This window comes from Oncorhynchus clarkii, chromosome 3 (assembly GCF_045791955.1).
Source record: "Oncorhynchus clarkii lewisi isolate Uvic-CL-2024 chromosome 3, UVic_Ocla_1.0, whole genome shotgun sequence".
Classification (NCBI taxonomy): domain Eukaryota; kingdom Metazoa; phylum Chordata; class Actinopteri; order Salmoniformes; family Salmonidae; genus Oncorhynchus; species Oncorhynchus clarkii.
In genome coordinates this window covers 12,165,252-12,187,883 of record NC_092149.1, presented here as the reverse complement: position 1 = coordinate 12,187,883, position 22,632 = coordinate 12,165,252, and the positions used below count along the sequence as shown (strand labels likewise).

Below are 22,632 nucleotides of genomic sequence, written 5' to 3'. Positions count from 1 at the left end.
GCACGCAGATGTACTGTGGTTAGGTAGTACAAAACAGAGCCATGTAGTTAGAGCTAAGTGTTGTATAGGGCTCTGGTTCAAAACATAGCCATGTAGTTAGAGCTAAGTGTTGTATAGGGCTCTGGTTCAAAACATTGCAAATCACAAAATGTACTCTTACTAGCTACCTCCTTTTCACATAAAAATGCATTATTTATCTCCAGTTCATATCCCCCAGTTCTCTTTTTTGCCCTGTTCTATTTAGGTTTAACAGTATTGTGTGTGTGTGCCTACAGCCCTCACAACCTCTAAATTAGCATGTTCTGGAATCCTGGTGGTTTCCTTCTGGTTTCTATAGTGATGTTTGTATCCATGGTGAGGATGAGTGTGGTTGTCAGGATGATCAAGTCTGTGTCACATGTTGCCAGATTTCATCTAATCTGCTGCACAGTGTGAAATCCGCACAAGTGTGTTACAGAGAGATTCTCACACGCATTGTTGTTTCAGAGAGGCTATCTCAGTGGTGTGTGAGGCAGTGCCTGGAGCCAAAGGAGCCCAACGCAAGAGAAAGGTACACCAATATACACACACAAAGAGTATTATTTATTTATGTGTTAAGTGGAGGGCCGTGGTCAGGGCGTTGTTGGATCTGGATTTAGCTGGATTGACCACTCTGTGGTCAGTGGTACTTCCAGGTAATTACCTCTGTCTCTCTCACACATGTACACACTGCCCCTTGTATGAGGGAGACTTGTGACTAAGTTGTGTGTTCCGAGTCTAAGCCAACTCCAACTGGGCCGGGCCCAGCCTGTCTTTCTGTGGGGGGGGGAATTCCTGTAAAACTCCATGCATCCACCCAAACACTACATAAAACAGCTATATACACAACAGACTGGTTTGGCTAAAGCATGTCTGGCCCTGTGAGACTGTGGGAGACTGTGGGAGACTGTGGGAGACTTGACTAGACAAGCTTCAGTGGCAGCCTGCAGCTGTTCTTCTACATACACACATATACACACACACACACACACGGCTCAGACATGCTTCTCCCTCTCTATTGCCTTCACACACACACACGGCTCAGACATGCTTCTCCCTCTCTATTGCCTTCACACACACACACGGCTCAGACATGCTTCTCCCTCTCTATTGCCTTCACACACACACATTATTCTCTGTATATTGTACAGTACGTTTACTATGCTCTGTTGTTATCCTTTAGGATATCTTCTGTTTAATCTTCCTTATTGGTGAAATCTTCCTTTCCCTGTTGGCCTTCTGTTTAACATGAATGTCCCTCCCTCCCCTCCCTCTCCAGCCGTCGTCTCGCTGTATGACGTCCATTCTGGGGAAACGTAACCTGCAGTTTGCTGGGATGACCATCAGCCTGACGGTCTCTACCAGCAGCCTCAACCTGCTGGCCTCCGACTGCAAACAGGTGACACACACACACAAGCACTTTCGTGCATGGATCCTGAATGAGTGTTTGTTGTTATTGATTTATCTTGGTTTGTTATTACAGACTGTTACATGGTGTTAATTACATCATCCAGTCAGTTAGGTATTTAGTATACACTATATCTAACTGTCAATGGAACCAACCCCTACTGCTGAATGGAGAGACATGATCTCTCTCTCTCTTTTCACAGATAATTGCAAATCATCACATGCAGTCCATCTCTTTCGCTTCTGGAGGAGACCCAGTGAGTCATACAGCCCTCTCCCTTGCTCACCTCACTATCCATCCTCTATACCCACTCTATTCATTGCTCTGTCTCTGTCCACCCATCTACTTCTCTATGCCTCTCTCTCTCTCCCTGCTTCACTCTGTCCACCCATCTACTTCTCTATGCCTCTCTCTATCTCTCTCTCTCTCTCCCTGCTTCACTCTGTCCACCCATCTACTTCTCTATGCCCCTCTCTCTCTCTCTCTCTCTCTCCCTGCTTCACTCTGTCCACCCATCTACTTCTCTCTCTCTCTCTCTCCCTGCTTCACTCTGTCCACCCATCTACTCCTCTATGCCTCTCTCTCTCTCTCTCCCTGCTTCACTCTGTCCACCCATCTACTCCTCTATGCCTCTCTCTCTCTCTCTCTCTTCCTGCTTCACTCTGTCCACCCATCTACTCCTCTATGCCTCTCTATCTCTCTCTCTCTCTCTCTCTCTCCCTGCTTCACTCTGTTTTTCCATCTACTCCGCTATCCCTGTCACGCTGCCTCTCCGTCTTGCTCCGTCCATCTTTCTTTTCCTCTATCCATCTCTCTCTGTATTCCATAGCTCCTTTCCTCTTTTCCTCCCTCCTTTGTCTTCATCCACGTCAGTGGAACTCCCTGCCTCTCTTCCTCAGACATGTATTATTTCTCTTCCTCCTCCTCTCTTCTTCCTCTCTAGTTCATTGTGTTTTAATAGCTCTTCCTCTTCTTCCTCTCTAGATCATGGTGTGTTAATAGCTCTTCATCTTCCTCCTCTCTAGATCATGGTGTGTTAATAGCTCTTCCTCTAGATCATTGTGTGTTAATAGCTCTTTCTCTTCCTCCTCCTCTTCTTCCTCTCTAGTTCATTGTGTTTTAATAGCTCTTCCTCTTCTTCCTCTAGATCATTGTGTGTTAATAGCTCTTCCTCTTCCTCCTCTAGATCATTGTGTGTTAATAGCTCTTTCTCTTCCTCCTCTAGATCATTGTTAATAGCTCTTCCTCCTCTAGATCATTGTGTGTTAATAGCTCTTCCTCCTCTAGATCACTGTGTGTTAATAGCTCTTCCTCTTCCTCCTCTAGATCATGGTGTGTTAATAGCTCTTCCTCTTCCTCCTGTCTAGATCATGGTGTGTTAGTAGCCTTCCTCTTCCTCCTCTCTAGATCATGGTGTGTTAGTAGCTCTTCCTCTTCCTCCTCTCTAGATCATGGTGTGTTAATAGGTCTTCCTCTTCCTCCTCTCTAGATCATTGTGTGTTAATAGCTCTTCCTCTTCCTCCTCTCTAGATCATTGTGTGTTAATAGCTCTTCCTCTTCCTCCTCTAGATCATTGTGTGTTAATAGCTCTTCCTCTTCCTCCTCTAGATCATTGTGTGTTAATAGCTCTTCCGACTTAACGTATTTGCTTCCTTCTCTCTTCCAACTCACCCACTCTCCCCTTTTCTCCTCACCCTCTCCATATTTCCCTCTCATTTACCCCTCACACCCTCTCTTCCTCCTCCCCATCCCCCTCTTCTCTTTTCTCTCCCTCAGGACACAGCAGAGTATGTAGCATACGTGGCCAAAGACCCAGTCAACCAGAGAGGTGAGACTCAATGTCATCCCTCCAATAGATTTATCCAGCAGCACATCCAGTCCTTGTTCAGTACCTTACATCAATGTCATCCCTCCAATAGATTTATCCAGCAGCACATCCAGTCCTTGTTCAGTACCTTACATCAATGTCATCCCTCCAATAGATTTATCCAGCAGCACATCCAGTCCTTGTTCAGTACCTTACATCAATGTATTTCCTCCAATAGATTTATCCAGCAGCACATCCAGTCCTTGTTCAGTACCTTACATCAATGTCATCCCTCCAATAGATTTATCCAGCAGCACATCCAGTCCTTGTTCAGTACCTTACATCAATGTCATCCCTCCAATAGATTTATCCAGCAGCACATCCAGTCCTTGTTCAGTACCTTACATCAATGTCATCACTCCAATAGATTTATCCAGCAGCACATCCAGTCCTTGTTCAGTACCTTACATCAATGTCATCCCTCCAATAGATTCATCCAGCAGCACATCCAGTCCTTGTTCAGTACCTTACATCAATGTCATCCCTCCAATAGATTTATCCAGCAGCACATCCAGTCCTTGTTCAGTACCTTACATCAATGTCATCACTCCAATAGATTTATCCAGCAGCACATCCAGTCCTTGTTCAGTACCTTACATCAATGTCATCCCTCCAATAGATTTATCCAGCAGCACATCCAGTCCTTGTTCAGTACCTTACATCAATGTCATCCCTCCAATAGATTTATCCAGCAGCACATCCAGTCCTTGTTCAGTACCTTACATCAATGTCATCCCTCCAATAGATTTATCCAGCAGCACATCCAGTCCTTGTTCAGTACCTTACATCAATGTCATCACTCCAATAGATTTATCCAGCAGCACATCCAGTCCTTGTTCAGTACCTTACATCAATGTCATCACTCCAATAGATTTATCCAGCAGCACATCCAGTCCTTGTTCAGTACCTTACATCAATGTCATCACTCCAATAGATTTATCCAGCAGCACATCCAGTCCTTGTTCAGTACCTTACATCAATGTCATCACTCCAATAGATTTATCCAGCAGCACATCCAGTCCTTGTTCAGTACCTTACATCAATGTCATCACTCCAATAGATTTATCCAGCAGCACATCCAGTCCTTGTTCAGTACCTTACATCAATGTCATCACTCCAATAGATTTATCCAGCAGCACATCCAGTCCTTGTTCAGTACCTTACATCAATGTCATCACTCCAATAGATTTATCCAGCAGCACATCCAGTCCTTGTTCAGTACCTTACATCAATGTCATCCCTCCTATAGATTTATCCAGCAGCACATCCAGTCCTTGTTCAGTACCTTACATCAATGTCATCACTCCAATAGATTTATCCAGCAGCACATCCAGTCCTTGTTCAGTACCTTACATCAATGTCATCCCTCCAATAGATTTATCCAGCAGCACATCCAGTCCTTGTTCAGTACCTTACATCAATGTCATCCCTCCAATAGATTTATCCAGCAGCACATCCAGTCCTTGTTCAGTACCTTACATCAATGTCATCCCTCCTATAGATTTATCCAGCAGCACATCCAGTCCTTGTTCAGTACCTTACATCAATGTCATCCCTCCTATAGATTTATCCAGCAGCACATCCAGTCCTTGTTCAGTACCTTACATCAATGTCATCCCTCCAATAGATTTATCCAGCAGCACATCCAGTCATTGTTCAGTACCTTACATCAATGTCATCCCTCCTATAGATTTATCCAGCAGCACATCCAGTCCTTGTTCAGTACCTTACATCAATGTCATCCCTCCTATAGATTTATCCAGCAGCACATCCAGTCCTTGTTCAGTACCTTACATCAATGTCATCCCTCCTATAGATTTATCCAGCAGCACATCCAGTCCTTGTTCAGTACCTTACATCAATGTCATCCCTCCAATATATTTATCCAGCAGCACATCCAGTCCTTGTTCAGTACCTTACATCAATGTCATCCCTCCAATAGATTTATCCAGCAGCACATCCAGTCCTTGTTCAGTACCTTACATCAATGTCATCCCTCCTATAGATTTATCCAGCAGCACATCCAGTCCTTGTTCAGTACCTTACATCAATGTCATCCCTCCTATAGATTTATCCAGCAGCACATCCAGTCCTTGTTCAGTACCTTACATCAATGTCATCCCTCCAATAGATTTATCCAGCAGCACATCCAGTCCTTGTTCAGTACCTTACATCAATGTCATCCCTCCTATAGATTTATCCAGCAGCACATCCAGTCCTTGTTCAGTACCTTACATCAATGTCATCCCTCCTATAGATTTATCCAGCAGCACATCCAGTCCTTGTTCAGTACCTTACATCAATATCATCCCTCCTATAGATTTATCCAGCAGCACATCCAGTCCTTGTTCAGTACTTTACATCAATGTCATCCCTCCAATATATTTATCCAGCAGCACATCCAGTCCTTGTTCAGTACCTTACATCAATGTCATCCCTCCAATAGATTTATCCAGCAGCACATCCAGTCCTTGTTCAGTACCTTACATCAATGTCATCCCTCCTATAGATTTATCCAGCAGCACATCCAGTCCTTGTTCAGTACCTTACATCAATGTCATCACTCCAATAGATTTATCCAGCAGCACATCCAGTCCTTGTTCAGTACCTTACATCAATGTCATCCCTCCTATAGATTTATCCAGCAGCACATCCAGTCCTTGTTCAGTACCTTACATCAATGTCATCACTCCACTTTGTTGCTTTTTGTGCTGTTGCTTTGTCTGCATGCTACGTGTTGCTTGTCCTATATTATTCTGCGCGTGCTCACTGCTCATTGATTGTCTATATTGTAATTGTTTTAAATAACCTGCCCAGGGACTGCAGTTGAAAATTAGCCGGCTGACTAAAACCGTCACTTTTACTGAAACATTGATTAATGTGCACTGTCCCTGTAAAAATAAACACAAACTCAATATATTTATCCAGCAGCACATCAAATCCCTGTTCAGTACCTTTCTTTGGACAGCGAGGCAGTGCCAATATTCTGTTTCCTTTCCTCTGTTGTTTACCCTCCTCTCTGCTTCTTTTCTGTCCAGCGTGTCATATCCTGGAGTGTTCGGAGGGCTTGGCCCAGGAAGTCATCAGTACCATAGGGCAGGCCTTCGAACTACGCTTCAAACAGTACCTGAAGAACCCCCCCAAACTGGTCACCCCCCATGACAGGTGTGTGTGTGTGTGTGTGTGTGTGTGTGTGTGTGTGTCTCACTCCTGAGTTCTAACTCCTCTCCCCTTTCTCAGGATGGCTCCGTTTGATGGCTCAGCGTGGGAGGAAGAGGAAGATGAGGGAGCACCGCCCCCTGCAGATGTTCCGTACTATAATAACTTCCCCGGGAAACAACCTCCTCCTGGGGGACTGGTGGACATGAGGGCCCGCCCTGGGGCTACGCTGGTGAGATATATACAGTGCCTTGCGAAAGTATTCGGCCCCCTTGAACTTTGCGACCTTTTGCCACATTTCAGGCTTCAAACATAAAGATATAAAACTGTATTTTTTTGTGAAGAATCAACAACAAGTGGGACACAATCATGAAGTGGAACGACATTTATTGGATATTTCAAACTTTTTTAACAAATCAAAAACTGAAAAATTGGGCGTGCAAAATTATTCAGCCCCTTTACTTTCAGTGCAGCAAACTCTCTCCAGAAGTTCAGTGAGGATCTCTGAATGATCCAATGTTGACCTAAATGACTAATGATGATAAATACAATCCACCTGTGTGTAATCAAGTCTCCGTATAAATGCACCTGCACTGTGATAGTCTCAGAGGTCCGTTAAAAGCGCAGAGAGCATCATGAAGAACAAGGAACACACCAGGCAGGTACGAGATACTGTTGTGAAGAAGTTTAAAGCCGGATTTGGATACAAAAAGATTTCCCAAGCTTTAAACATCCCAAGGAGCACTGTGCAAGCGATAATATTGAAATGGAAGGAGTATCAGACCACTGCAAATCTACCAAGACCTGGCCGTCCCTCTAAACTTTCAGCTCATACAAGGAGAAGACTGATCAGAGATGCAGCCAAGAGGCCCATGATCACTCTGGATGAACTGCAGAGATCTACAGCTGAGGTGGGAGACTCTGTCCATAGGACAACAATCAGTCGTATATTGCACAAATCTGGCCTTTATGGAAGAGTGGCAAGAAGAAAGCCATTTCTTAAAGATATCCATAAAAAGTGTTGTTTAAAGTTTGCCACAAGCCACCTGGGAGACACACCAAACATGTGGAAGAAGGTGCTCTGGTCAGATGAAACCAAAATTGAACTTTTTGGCAACAATGCAAAACGTTATGTTTGGCGTAAAAGCAACACAGCTGAACACACCATCCCCACTGTCAAACATGGTGGTGGCAGCATCATGGTTTGGGCCTGCTTTTCTTCAGCAGGGACAGGGAAGATGGTTAAAATTGATGGGAAGATGGATGGAGCCAAATACAGGACCATTCTGGAAGAAAACCTGATGGAGTCTGCAAAAGACCTGAGACTGGGATGGAGATTTGTCTTCCAACAAGACAATGATCCAAAACATAAAGCAAAATCTACAATGGAATGGTTCAAAAATAAACATATCCAGGTGTTGGAATGGCCAAGTCAAAGTCCAGACCTGAATCCAATCGAGAATCTGTGGAAAGAACTGAAAACTGCTGTTCACAAATGCTCTCCATCCAACCTCACTGAGCTCGAGCTGTTTTGCAAGGAGGAATGGGAAAAAATTTCAGTTTCTCGATGTGCAAAACTGATAGAGACATACCCCAAGCGACTTACAGCTGTAATCGCAGCAAAAGGTGGCGCTACAAAGTATTAACTTAAGGGGGCTGAATAATTTTGCACGCCCAATTTTTCAGTTTTTGATTTGTTAAAAAAGTTTGAAATATCCAATAAATGTCGTTCCACTTCATGATTGTGTCCCACTTGTTGTTGATTCTTCACAAAAAAATACAGTTTTATATCTTTATGTTTGAAGCCTGAAATGTGGCAAAAGGTCGCAAGTTCAAGGGGGCCGAATACTTTCGCAAGGCACTGTATAAATATATATATATATATATATATATACATACATACACACACACACACACACACACACACACACACACACACACACACACACATCAAGTAATTGTTAGTCAATTGTATTGAATCCAGACTGCAGCTCCAGGGGAGAGAGGGCAGTTCAGTATGTAAGCTAATCATCTGACCCAGTCTCACTCTCACATCACAGCAGGCCTTAGTCTTCCACTCTCTCTGGCGCTCTCCTTATTCACCTCACAGTGTGTGTGTGTGTGTCGTCAGTTGGTCAGTGTAATGTATGTTTTTCCATCTGTATCTTAATTGCTTCTGGTGTGTGTCTTTTCAGCCCTATGGACAGCCGGGTCAGAATGATATTCACAAGCAGCCGCTTCCCCCTCTACCAAGTGAGCCATCTCTCTCTCTCACTCTCTCACTCACTCTTACACACACACACACTCACACACAGCTAAAGGATATGAGGTGACACAATACAATGACTTGCAGTGAGAGAATGACACGGACACAGTGAGAGGAAATGAGTCAGATTGACCGTGTTGCTCTAGGACAGTGTGTGTGTTGCTCTAGGACAGTGTGTGTGTTGCTCTAGGACAGTGTGTGTGTTGCTCTAGGACAGAGTGTGTGTTGCTCTAGGACAGTGTGTGTTGCTCTCGGACAGTGTGTGTTGCTCTCGGACAGTGTGTGTTGCTCTAGGACAGTGTGTGTTGCTCTAGGACAGTGTGTGTTGCTCTAGGACAGTGTGTGTTGCTCTAGGACAGTGTGTGTTGCTCTCGGACAGTGTGTGTTGCTCTCGGACAGTGTGTGTTGCTCTCGGACAGTGTGTGTTGCTCTCGGACAGTGTGTGTTGCTCTCGGACAGTGTGTGTTGCTCTCGGACAGTGTGCGTGTTGCTCTAGGACAGTGTGCGTTGCTCTAGGACAGTGTGTGTGTCAACTGGTCTCTGTGTTCCCATAGGGGTGTTGTGACGTGAATACCATTAATGCGATGACAATTATTTAATCAAATCAATTTACTACGTTTAAATGATTATGTGATTAAATTAATGATGTAACAATTAACTCATTAGCAATCTTGGGCACCACAGAAAAAGTTTGTTTAATGAGTTACAATTTCCCCGAATTGACTGAAGAATATCAGAATATACCTTTATCATATTAGTCATCCATGAATTATTATTACCTCATATCAGTCTCATTCTGAACACCGTTGACTTGCACCAACCCTAGTCTGCATGATGATTCAGCGATACACAAACTGGCTTAATTATTTATTTACTGACTAACTAAATAATCACACAGAATGACATAAACACACACAGGATAGATTATACGTTGATTTCTAACATAATGCAATGACAAGTCCCTAGTGGACTAACCCGATATGACGGCTGGTTACACAGTGAAAGGGCTGGGGAAAGAAAGAGCGGGAGAAGGAGAGACAGGAATTAATCTATCGTACATGCAGTTGAATAATACGCTCATCGGAAATATGGATATTTAGCACCCTAACACCCGCTCATTCAGATTTAGAAATGCAATGTAAATATTTACGTTAAATAGGGGTGGCAGGGTAGCCTAGTGGTTAGAGCGTTGGACTGGTAACCGGAAGGTTGCAAGTTCAAATCCCTGAGCTGACAAGGTACAAATCTGTAATTTTGCCCCTGAACAGGCAGTTAACCCACTGTTCCTAGGCCGTCATTGAAAATAAGAATTTGTTCTCAACTTACTTGCCTAGTTAAATAAAGGTCAAAAAAAAAATGTTTTACATTTAAAAAGTATCTGGTTGTGTAAGTCTCTGGTTGTCCACTAGAAGTCACCATGTCCTTAGTAGTTGTAGTAGGTTTAATCTAACTCCATCTCCTCCCACTGGACTTCCTCTCATCACCATGTCCTTAGTAGTTTAGTAGGTTTCATCTAACTCCATCTCCTCCCACTGGACTTCCTCTCATCACCATGTCCTTAGTAGTTGTAGTAGGTTTAATCTAACTCCATCTCCTCCCACTGGACTTCCTCTCATCACCATGTCCTTAGTAGTTGTAGTAGGTTTAATCTAACTCCATCTCCTCCCACTTCCTCCACTGGACTTCCTCTCATCACCATGTCCTTAGTAGTTGTAGTAGGTTTAATCTAACTCCATCTCCTCCCACTGGACTTCCTCTCATCACCATGTCCTTAGTAGTTTAGTAGGTTTAATCTAACTCCATCTCCTCCACTGGACTTCCTCTCATCACCATGTCCTTAGTAGTTTAGTAGGTTTAATCTAACTCCATCTCCTCCCACTTCCTCCACTGGACTTCCTCTTATCACCATGTCCTTAGTAGTTATAGTAGGTTTCATCTAACTCCATCTCCTCCCACTTCCTCCACTGGACTTCCTCTCATCACCATGTCCTTAGTAGTGTAGTAGGTTTAATCTAACTCCATCTCCTCCACTGGACTTCCTCTCATCACCATGTCCTTAGTAGTTTAGTAGGTTTAATCTAACTCCATCTCCTCCCACTTCCTCCACTGGACTTCCTCTCATCACCATGTCCTTAGTAGTTTAGTAGGTTTAATCTAACTCCATCTCCTCCCACTTCCTCCACTGGACTTCCTCTCATCACCATGTCCTTAGTAGTTATAGTAGGTTTAATCTAACTCCATCTCCTCCCACTTCCTCCACTGGACTTCCTCTCATCACCATGTCCTTAGTAGTTATAGTAGGTTTCATCTAACTCCATCTCCTCCCACTTCCTCCACTGGACTTCCTCTCATCACCATGTCCTTAGTAGTTTAGTAGGTTTAATCTAACTCCATCTCCTCCCACTTCCTCCACTGGACTTCCTCTCATCACCATGTCCTTAGTAGTTTAGTAGGTTTAATCTAACTCCATCTCCTCCCACTTCCTCCACTGGACTTCCTCTCATCACCATGTCCTTAGTAGTTTAGTAGGTTTAATCTAACTCCATCTCCTCCCACTTCCTCCACTGGACTTCCTCTCATCACCATGTCCTTAGTAGTTATAGTAGGTTTAATCTAACTCCATCTCCTCCCACTTCCTCCACTGGACTTCCTCTCATCACCATGTCCTTAGTAGTTTAGTAGGTTTCATCTAACTCCATCTCCTCCCACTGGACTTCCTCTCATCACCATGTCCTTAGTAGTTGTAGTAGGTTTAATCTAACTCCATCTCCTCCCACTGGACTTCCTCTCATCACCATGTCCTTAGTAGTTGTAGTAGGTTTAATCTAACTCCATCTCCTCCCACTTCCTCCACTGGACTTCCTCTCATCACCATGTCCTTAGTAGTTGTAGTAGGTTTAATCTAACTCCATCTCCTCCCACTGGACTTCCTCTCATCACCATGTCCTTAGTAGTGTAGTAGGTTTAATCTAACTCCATCTCCTCCACTGGACTTCCTCTCATCACCATGTCCTTAGTAGTGTAGTAGGTTTAATCTAACTCCATCTCCTCCACTGGACTTCCTCTCATCACCATGTCCTTAGTAGTTTAGTAGGTTTAATCTAACTCCATCTCCTCCCACTTCCTCCACTGGACTTCCTCTCATCACCATGTCCTTAGTAGTTTAGTAGGTTTAATCTAACTCCATCTCCTCCCACTTCCTCCACTGGACTTCCTCTTATCACCATGTCCTTAGTAGTTGTAATAGGTTTAATCTAACTCCATCTCCTCCCACTTCCTCCACTGGACTTCCTCTCATCACCATGTCCTTAGTAGTTGTAGTAGGTTTAATCTAACTCCATCTCCTCCCACTTCCTCCACTGGACTTCCTCTTATCACCATGTCCTTAGTAGTTATAGTAGGTTTCATCTAACTCCATCTCCTCCCACTTCCTCCACTGGACTTCCTCTCATCACCATGTCCTTAGTAGTGTAGTAGGTTTAATCTAACTCCATCTCCTCCACTGGACTTCCTCTCATCACCATGTCCTTAGTAGTTTAGTAGGTTTAATCTAACTCCATCTCCTCCCACTTCCTCCACTGGACTTCCTCTCATCACCATGTCCTTAGTAGTTTAGTAGGTTTAATCTAACTCCATCTCCTCCCACTTCCTCCACTGGACTTCCTCTCATCACCATGTCCTTAGTAGTTATAGTAGGTTTAATCTAACTCCATCTCCTCCCACTTCCTCCACTGGACTTCCTCTCATCACCATGTCCTTAGTAGTTATAGTAGGTTTCATCTAACTCCATCTCCTCCCACTTCCTCCACTGGACTTCCTCTCATCACCATGTCCTTAGTAGTTTAGTAGGTTTAATCTAACTCCATCTCCTCCCACTTCCTCCACTGGACTTCCTCTCATCACCATGTCCTTAGTAGTTTAGTAGGTTTAATCTAACTCCATCTCCTCCCACTTCCTCCACTGGACTTCCTCTCATCACCATGTCCTTAGTAGTTTAGTAGGTTTAATCTAACTCCATCTCCTCCCACTTCCTCCACTGGACTTCCTCTCATCACCATGTCCTTAGTAGTTATAGTAGGTTTAATCTAACTCCATCTCCTCCCACTTCCTCCACTGGACTTCCTCTCATCACCATGTCCTTAGTAGTTGTAGTAGGTTTAATCTAACTCCATCTCCTCCCACTTCCTCCACTGGACTTCCTCTCATCACCATGTCCTTAGTAGTTGTAGTAGGTTTAATCTAACTCCATCTCCTCCCACTGGACTTCCTCTCATCACCATGTCCTTAGTAGTTGTAGTAGGTTTAATCTAACTCCATCTCCTCCCACTGGACTTCCTCTCATCACCATGTCCTTAGTAGTTTAGTAGGTTTAATCTAACTCCATCTCCTCCCACTTCCTCCACTGGACTTCCTCTCATCACCATGTCCTTAGTAGTTTAGTAGGTTTAATCTAACTCCATCTCCTCCCACTTCCTCCACTGGACTTCCTCTCATCACCATGTCCTTAGTAGTTTAATAGGTTTAATCTAACTCCATCTCCTCCCACTGGACTTCCTCTCATCACCATGTCCTTAGTAGTTTAGTAGGTTTAATCTAACTCCATCTCCTCCCACTTCCTCCACTGGACTTCCTCTCATCACCATGTCCTTAGTAGTTTAGTAGGTTTCATCTAACTCCATCTCCTCCCACTTCCTCCACTAGACTTCCTCTCATCACCATGTCCTTAGTAGTTTAGTAGGTTTAATCTAACTCCATCTCCTCCACTGGACTTCCTCTCATCACCATGTCCTTAGTAGTTTAGTAGGTTTAATCTAACTCCATCTCCTCCCACTTCCTCCACTGGACTTCCTCTCATCACCATGTCCTTAGTAGTTATAGTAGGTTTAATCTAACTCCATCTCCTCCCACTGGACTTCCTCTCATCACCATGTCCTTAGTAGTTGTAGTAGGTTTAATCTAACTCCATCTCCTCCACTGGACTTCCTCTCATCACCATGTCCTTAGTAGTTTAGTAGGTTTCATCTAACTCCATCTCCTCCACTGGACTTCCTCTCATCACCATGTCCTTAGTAGTTTAGTAGGTTTAATCTAACTCCATCTCCTCCCACTGGACTTCCTCTCATCACCATGTCCTTAGTAGTGTAGTAGGTTTAATCTAACTCCATCTCCTCCCACTGGACTTCCTCTCATCACCATGTCCTTAGTAGTTTAGTAGGTTTCATCTAACTCCATCTCCTCCCACTGGACTTCCTCTCATCACCATGTCCTTAGTAGTTGTAGTAGGTTTAATCTAACTCCATCTCCTCCCACTCCCTCCACTGGACTTCCTCTCATCACCATGTCCTTAGTAGTTTAGTAGGTTTCATCTAACTCCATCTCCTCCCACTGGACTTCCTCTCATCACCATATCTGCTGGTGAGAATAATTTCTAAACAGATGCCTCAGATTTATACATCCTGTGAATTATCTGGGTTATTCTATCTGTGACATCGCAGAACAGATATTCTATATAGCTGTTCTACTCTAAATGTTTCCCATCCCTGAACACCTCCCAGGTGATACTGACAGACAGTTATGTGATTAAACTCCTCTGATTGGTTGTTTCAGTGGGAGCAAAGGAGGGAGGGCGGGACCTGTGTGATGACCCCTCATACGTCAATGTGGATAAACCCCGCCCCGCAACAGCTGCAGCCAATGGCAATGCTCACAGAGATGCGTTCGACATGAGTGAGTCCCAGTTGGCCCTATCAGCTAGAGTCTGTATACAATACATCAACTGGCCCTGCAGTCTATAGCAGTCACTATCAGTCATCTCAGATAAGACTAATTAGAATGGTTATCAGCTATATTGCAGTAATTACACTACAGTAGAAGTCATTAGTTTATTCATTTGGGTTTGGACATAGGGGAAATTAGAATATTGGTATCCTGACTGTATCAAGAATGAATCTGGTCTGGTCATATGGTTTCAAAACGTCTCTCTCGCTCTGCCCTCTCTCCTTCTCCTCTCAGAGCCGTTTGATGATTCCCTGGGTGTATCAGGTCTGGGGGTCTCAGCGGCGCCCCCTCTGGTGGAACAGCTGCAGTGCGAGGCCTGGTTCCACGGCAGCCTGAGTCGCAGGCAGGCTGAGAGACTGCTGACCCGTGACGGAGACTTCCTGGTTCGAGAGTCAGGCACCACCCCTGGACAGTACGTCCTCACTGGACAACAGGGGGGTCAGCCCAAACACCTACTACTGGTCGACCCAGAGGGAGTGGTGAGTTGGGAGGGAGAGGTGTCTGAGTTAGAGCCACCCGAAGCCTTCCCACTTATCAGCTGTGACGTGATATGTTTTGTGACCCTCTCTCTTTCTCTGTGTGTGTGTGTGTCTATCTGTGCGTGTTGTCCAACTACTCAGGTACGTACCAAAGACCACCACTTTGAGAGTGTGAGCCACCTGATCAGTTACCACATGGACAACAGACTGCCCATCGTATCAGCAGGCAGTGAGGTGTGTCTGCAACAACCAGTGGAGCACGGGGCCTGAACACACACACACACACACAGCAATGCAACACACACACACACTCTCAGAAACACTACACACATAAGCAGTGCTGACAACATTAAGGAAAGCCAAAAAAACACCTCTATCACTCTTTCTGCCAAAATCATTTGCTCTCTGCTTTTCCTCACACCCTTCTCTCCTCCTGGACGACTCACTGTTACCTCAGTGATCCCTCCTTCTGTTCATCCTTCCGTCATCGAGGTCCACTCCCTCCATTCCTCCAAAGAACGTGGGAGTAACACCTAGGAACATTTTATTTTCCTTCTCATTGGGACAGAAATTAATACAATTTAGTAAAAAAACTGAGCATTATTAATTAAATCATGCCATTGTATCATTTCTGAATGATTCTATCATAGTAAAAGAGGACTATGCACCTTGGAGGGGAGGAGTGAAACGTAGAGAAAGGAATGGAGGGATGGGGGGGAGAGGTCTTGATCCAGACATGGCAGAGGAAACAGTTTCTCTCACCGTCACAGAAGCACTCCAAAGACTTGTCTGATGATTGGACTCATCAGAGAGCCAATCAAATATCAGTGGAACACAGGAACAGCCAATCAAATATCAGTGGAACACAGGAACAGCCAATCATGACTGAGATCAGGCCTCCTGTTAATATGCATTGACATTTTTGTGTCCACACCAATCAGGGCCCTCGCTTACCATCAAGCCACTTCCATTAAAATACCTTTCATCTTTGACCATTGACCCTGAGTGATACCTGGTGATGTCACGGTCTCTGTATGCAAAAAGGGGGTTGCTATACCAACAACCATTGTCTCTGTCTGTCCAAATATGGACAAGGTTTCTTTCCGGCCTCTGAAGGTGGAGTTTGATAAAAGGGTGTCCGACATCCGCCTGTCTGTCTGCATGGGACTGGTCTCCCTGTCTGTCTGCATGGGACTGGTCTCCCTGTCTGTCTGCATGGGACTGGTCTTACCTTTCTGTCCTGATCATGACAAAGAAAGTGGACTTGGTTGGACTGGGGCGGCAGAAACCATGGAGATGACTCCTACACCAACATACAGTGTGCTAGTCTGTATCTGTCATGTGTACTTTCATTGGGAGTATAGTCTCTTTACATAGAGAGGGATGTAGAGAAGACTGGGAAGGGGCAGGAGGCCGGGGGGAGGTTCCACATCTAGAGATGTCATCAGACCTAGACACGATGTCATCTGAAAGAGTTCAAAACCAATTCTAGGACGATGTCACAGTCAACCCAAATGCGACTGTCACAATTTAATCGGTGCTGTGTTGGAATCGTAGTTCGGATTAATGCCAATATTTTCTTGCTTTTCAATGGATTTGTTGTTAATATCTGCTTGCCTTGACAATCTATGGCCATGTCTCTGTCTGGATGGGTGGGGGGTGGAGGGGTTGGGGGGCATACTGGATGAAGTGTGTTTAATGCCGAAAGCGTTCGGTCCAGAGCATTCAAAGCATAGATTTTATCTCCTCCCCAAATGTGCTGCAACACTTGGTCAGGAGATTAGCTTTTAGCGTTAGCATTAGCGTAAGCATTAGTGTGTGATGATTCTTCTCAGTTCACTGCAGGGAAAACTGTGTTATCAGCACTGTTCACAACAAAATCTGGGAGCTTCGCGAACGTTGGTCAGATGTTGGACTTTGACGTGTTGTTTTCCTTGGAATTAGAAGATAGTAGAGGGAGAGAACGTGGAGGAATCATCCTCTCCCTCCTTCTCTTCATTATATGTTTTGTATCTTTTACTCGTGCCTTGTTTCTTCGATGCAGTCACCTCACTCCAGTGCAGTCTGTCACCTAATGTACTGTGCTTATTGTACAGTCAGTTGATGTACTTAATCCAAATGTAGTGGACTGTTGGATCCTGTCACATGGTCTCTCAGTCCATCAAAGACTCTGCAAAAAGGACACTGACTCTCACCACCCAGGTCCAGTGATGCCAATCCGCTCCTCTATTGCACATTCATTCTTACTTCCTGTTGTCACTTGTTGTTGTCACGGTTGCTTGATGTCGCAGCTCTCATTGGAGGGATTTCCACTCCACCTGTAAATAACATCAGATCTGATTGGTTGGTTTGAGTTATTTGTTCTGAAATTAAAGTCTTTATTGTTTAGATGTTATTAATAACATGGGTGGGACAGAACCAGATACTGTATTTCACATGTAATACCCACGGAATACTTTTCTCTCTGAATCCAATTCATTTGGATTCTAGCCAATGAACCATGTCCAGGTTTTTGAGGGAGGCTTGAAACCAAACTGTAAACGTGTTTGAAACCAAACTGTAAATGTGGAAGTGAAGAGTAAACTGGGATCTGCCACCTGCTGTACAAAATATTTCTGTCTCATCAGTAGGGTTGCAAAATCCTGTGGTTTTCCAGAAATCCTGGTTGGAGGATTCACGGAATTCCTGTTTATTCGCTTGTGTAATTCTAGGATTATTTTAACCAGGATTTCTGGAAAACCGGGGAATTTGGGGAAAGTTATCTGAATTTTGCAACTCTAGTCATGAGAAAGGGCTCTCTGAACCCGGACAGGTAATTGTTTTATTCATCTTTCTCATTGTGCTTGTGTGTGTGTGTGTTGTGAGAGAGGATGTGTGGATGATCAGAGTTTATGGTTGGGAGTGTAGGGGGTTGTGTAGTTCTTACATGGTGGCACTTGTGCTCTGTGTGTGAGGCCTTTGCTTCATTATGTCACAAACACACAGGAAGGACAGCTGTGTTAGACACAGACTGTTTAAGTGACTATAGGTCCTGGATAGGCAACAAGAAAACAAGTACACAAGCCCCAAGGTGTGTGTGTAAAAGGAATCATCTATCCTCTACATAATTTGTGAAACATTCTAGCGTTGTCATTGTTCATCACAGTTGCCTTTGTTGCATGGAAATCATTGTTTTTACAGTTTCTATATTGTTGTTTTGATGTACTTTTTAATTCGAGTTTTGAAAGCCAAAGGGTTATTTTCAATTAGCCTTCACAAATATTGATTTAATTTTGTACTTTTTACAGTTCTGTTGTAATGCTCTTGTTCTTTTGGGGAGGAAATACATCTGTTTACACCTGTACCTGAAATCACAGATTGCATATAAATGCATATGTCATGAATCTTTCTTGGTGAGTTTGGCTTTAAAATGCAGTTTCTGGATTTACACTTTGGTCTCCTGTGATGTGTTTTTTTAAATGTTGATTCATAACTATTAAATAGAACATATCCCCTTTACTTATTTATTCTGCTAAATACAGGTGAGGACGATATATTGTTTTAAGTGAAGTTCTACACTTCGAGGAGACGACCAAGGAGATTATGAGAGGACAAGGAAAGAGACAGGATCGGGCAGGAAGAAGTTACTTGAGTTACCACAGGGGGCAGGAAGAAGTTACTTGAGTTACCACAGGGGGGGTAGAGGCTTGTTGAGTTACCACAGGGGGGGGTAGAGGCTTGTTGAGTTACCACAGGGGGGCAGGAAGAAGTTACTTGAGTTACCACAGGGGGCAGGAAGAAGTTACTTGAGTTACCACAGGGGGGGTAGAGGCTAGTTGAGTTACCACAGGGGGGGTAGAGGCTAGTTGAGTTACCACAGGGGGGTAGAGGCTAGTTGAGTTACCACAGGGGGGGTAGAGGCTTGTTGAGTTACCACAGGGGGCAGGAAGAAGTTACTTGAGTTACCACAGGGGGGAGGTAGAGGCTACTTGAGTTACCACAGGGGGAGGTAGAGGCTAGTTGAGTTACCACAGGGGGAGGTAGAGGCTAGTTGAGTTACCACAGGGGTAGGGGAGGCTTGTTGAGTTACCACAGGGGGAGGACGAGGCTTGTTGAGTTACCACAGGGGGAGGACGGGGCTTGTTGAGTTACCACAGGGGGAGGGGGAGGCTTGTTGAGTTACCACAGGGGGAGGACGAGGCTTGTTGAGTTACCACAGGGGGAGGACGGGGCTTGTTGAGTTACCACAGGGGGAGGACGAGGCTTGTTGAGTTACCACAGGGGGAGGACGGGGCTTGTTGAGTTACCACAGGGGGGAGGACGAGGCTTGTTGAGTTACCACGGGAGGAGGACGAGGCTTGTTGAGTTACCGCAGGGGGGAGGGGGAGGCTAGTTGAGTTACCACAGGGGGGGTAGAGGCTAGTTGAGTTACCACAGGGGGGGTAGAGGCTTGTTGAGTTACCACGGGGCAGGAAGAAGTTACTTGAGTTACCACAGGGGGCAGGAAGAAGTTACTTGAGTTACCACAGGGGGGAGGTAGAGGCTAGTTGAGTTACCACAGGGGGAGGTAGAGGCTAGTTGAGTTACCACAGGGGGAGAGGTAGAGGCTAGTTGAGTTACCACAGGGGGAGGGGGAGGTAGAGGCTAGTTGAGTTACCACAGGGGGAGGGGGAGGTAGAGGCTAGTTGAGTTACCGCATGGGGGAGGTAGAGGCTAGTTGAGTTACCGCATGGGGGAGGTAGAGGCTAGTTGAGTTACCGCATGGGGGAGGTAGAGGCTAGTTGAGTTACCACAGGGGTAGGGGAGGCTTGTTGAGTTACCACAGGGGGAGGACGAGGCTTGTTGAGTTACCACAGGGGGAGGACGGGGCTTGTTGAGTTACCACAGGGGGAGGACGGGGCTTGTTGATTTACCACAGGGGGAGGACGGGGCTTGTTGATTTACCACAGGGGGAGGACGAGGCTTGTTGAGTTACCACAGGGGGAGGACGGGGCTTGTTGAGTTACCACAGGGGGAGGACGAGGCTTGTTGAGTTGCCACAGGGTGAGGACGAGGCTTGTTGAGTTACCACGGGAGGAGGACGAGGCTTGTTGAGTTACCGCAGGGGGGAGGGGGAGGCTAGTTGAGTTACCACAGGGGGGGTAGAGGCTAGTTGAGTTACCACAGGGGGGGTAGAGGCTTGTTGAGTTACCACGGGGCAGGAAGAAGTTACTTGAGTTACCACAGGGGGCAGGAAGAAGTTACCTGAGTTACCACAGGGGGGAGGTAGAGGCTAGTTGAGTTACCACAGGGGGAGGTAGAGACTAGTTGAGTTACCACAGGGGGAGAGGTAGAGGCTAGTTGAGTTACCACAGGGGGAGGGGGAGGTAGAGGCTAGTTGAGTTACCGCATGGGGGAGGTAGAGGCTAGTTGAGTTACCGCATGGGGGAGGTAGAGGCTAGTTGAGTTACCGCAGGGGGAGAGGTAGAGGCTAGTTGAGTTACCACAGGGGGAGAGGTAGAGGCTAGTTGAGTTACCGCAGGGGGGAGGTAGAGGCTAGTTGAGTTACCGCAGGGGGTGAGGTAGAGGCTTGTTGAGTTACCGCAGGGGGGAGGTAGAGGCTAGTTGAGTTACCGCAGGGGGGGAGGTAGAGGCTAGTTGAGTTACCGCAGGGGGGGAGGTAGAGGCTAGTTGAGTTACCGCAGGGGGGGAGGTAGAGGCTAGTTGTGTTACCGCAGGGGGAGAGGTAGAGGCTAGTTGAGTTACCGCAGGGGGGGAGGTAGAGGCTAGTTGAGTTACCGCAGGGGGAGAGGTAGAGGCTAGTTGAGTTACCACAGGGGGGAGATAGAGGCTAGTTGTGCTTCTACATTAAGTGCCAAGGTGTACAGTAGGGTCTGGGGTTAGAGAATGTGCATTGGTGCAGGGTCCATGTCAGCAAATGTTCTATATTCAGACCTCTGGTGATAACATGTCCTATAGCTGCCATTCTCAGAATCATTTCAACCTGGACGATGACCACCACGCAGTCATCCAACAATATAGAAATCAGAATAGTGGGGCTTACTTATTTCAACCTGTTCAAAACACAAAACACATATTACCAGATGAGAGAAACAATAGACAGTCACACAGTCCTGGACAAAGAGAGGAGGCATATTGTGCGCTTTTACAGTAGAGCTGCATTGAGCAGGTGATACTGGAACTATCCTGGGGGGTGTACCGTAGGTGTGGTGGATAGATTATGCTTTACATAGGGAGAGACTGTTCCAGACTGGCAAAAACCCTAGAGATGCAGAGAGAGAGCTGGAGGGAGGGAGAGAGAGAGGGGTGGTGGGGTGCAGAACACATCCAGAGCCAGTGAACAGAATGTTTCATAACCAGGGGTGACTGGTGTGTCTGTGTTCCAGAGTGTAGAAGAATATAATAGAGAAAGATCAGGAGCTGAGAGAACACCCCCTGGTGTTGGTAGTGTTGATGTCACTATAGGAGGAGCTCTCTGGACAGGAGCTCTCTGTCCACTCACACCCAGTCCAACCCTGGTCTTCTCCTCTTCCTTTCCTCCTCAACTCCTCTGGGATTGACCTGACCCCTATTCCTCTCATCTCCCATTTCTATAATTTATTCCTCCTGTCCTCTGTGTGGAGCAGTGCCACAGAGCCATGCACCCCCAGCGTCCTCTCCCCCAGGCCATGCCCTCCTCCCTCGGGCAGAACCTGCGTGACATGGCCATGGGCCTAGGCAGAGGGAAGAACTTCCTTGGTGGGAACATTGCCTACGGCTTCATCCAGTCCCTCAAGGAGTGCCTCTACTTCGTACTCTGCTGCTGGTGCATCAAGGAGATACTGGACTGACTGACTGAGACACCACGAGAGGGAGAGAGGGGCACGAGGGTGAGGTTCTCTTTCCTGCGTGTCTCTGGATGTGTTTCTCTCTTCCTCCTTTTCACTCTTTCTCCTCTGTTTTTCTCTCACCAGCTAAGATGTTAAACACAGCATGTGAAGCAGTGTAAGTATGAGTCTTGTCATTACATACAGTAGATACTGTACATAGTTTGACTCCAAAATAGAAGACGTTTGCCAAACTGTTTTCTGACATAATTTTGTTTCAGCTACGGTACATGTTACCTGTAAAATATTCTACCAAATATGTAGGACTGTATAATATGTTATGGTTTACATGTTGTACTATATGGCCCTGGTGTGTGGATTTGCTCCTCTTAGTGCCCATGATGCAGTTCTGTATTCCTGTCTGGAGGCTTGGGAAACTGATGTGCTGCCTTGTGTATCAGAGGATCTCTGTCATTCTCGGATCCTGAGTCAGTCGGTCTGGAGACCTGCAGAGTGTGTGTGTGTGTGAAGCATCGTCTTAACACCAATCTGCTGATCCTAGACCTGTGGAGAAACCAAACCTGTGAGGCAATGGACATGGCTTTTGATGCTGCTTAGGTCACATTTAATTCCAAGTTTTTTAAATTTCTGTACAGTCTTAATATGCAAGGAATAAACAATGTAATATCTGATTTTGTTTGTGTGTGCCAACCAGAGTCAGGTGGTGTGTGTGTGTGTGTGTGTGTGTGTGTGTGTGAGAAACAAAAAAGTAGAGCCTGACATCTGCCAATGTCATCATAGTGTAAGGTCGCACCACTCATCATCGGAAAAGCATTGCGTATGGTATATTTTGTATACCCACTCTTTTCACC

General features: G+C 45.5%; 2 protein-coding genes across 5 annotated transcripts in view; both read left to right on the top strand.

Annotated features, from left to right (window-relative positions):
• Positions 1–18,473, top strand: part of LOC139388088 (SHC-transforming protein 1-like) — a 34,257-nt gene extending 15,784 nt beyond the window's left edge. For all 3 annotated transcript variants that reach the window (XM_071134667.1, XM_071134648.1, XM_071134657.1), the window contains exons 4-13: positions 487–550; positions 1,298–1,417; positions 1,629–1,682; positions 3,203–3,254; positions 6,332–6,458; positions 6,534–6,684; positions 8,648–8,705; positions 14,326–14,445; positions 14,731–14,975; positions 15,117–18,473. In XM_071134667.1, the coding sequence (XP_070990768.1) occupies positions 487–550; positions 1,298–1,417; positions 1,629–1,682; positions 3,203–3,254; positions 6,332–6,458; positions 6,534–6,684; positions 8,648–8,705; positions 14,326–14,445; positions 14,731–14,975; positions 15,117–15,245 (1,120 nt within the window). In that variant the 3' untranslated portion in view covers positions 15,246–18,473. The remainder of the gene's footprint in view (positions 1–486; positions 551–1,297; positions 1,418–1,628; positions 1,683–3,202; positions 3,255–6,331; positions 6,459–6,533; positions 6,685–8,647; positions 8,706–14,325; positions 14,446–14,730; positions 14,976–15,116) is intronic.
• A 2,894-nt stretch (positions 18,474–21,367) lies between these two features.
• Positions 21,368–22,393, top strand: LOC139405720 (lens epithelial cell protein LEP503-like). Of its 2 annotated transcripts, XR_011633901.1 has the most exons (3): positions 21,368–21,823; positions 21,908–21,938; positions 22,154–22,393. XR_011633901.1 is itself a non-coding variant. In XM_071148143.1 (2 exons), exon 1 carries the CDS (start codon positions 21,593–21,595, stop codon positions 21,782–21,784), a length of 192 nt encoding a protein of 63 aa, XP_071004244.1. In that variant the 5' UTR covers positions 21,368–21,592; the 3' UTR covers positions 21,785–21,823; positions 22,154–22,393. The 2 variants fall into 2 exon arrangements, 1 of the variants encoding a protein (XP_071004244.1); XM_071148143.1 differs by lacking the exon at positions 21,908–21,938.
• The last annotated feature ends 239 nt before the right edge of the window (positions 22,394–22,632 follow it).

Bases quoted from the DNA above. Each gene is read 5' to 3' on its own strand.
- LOC139405720 (XM_071148143.1), top strand. From the start codon at position 21,593: ATGCACCCCCAGCGTCCTCTCCCCCAGGCCATGCCCTCCTCCCTCGGG.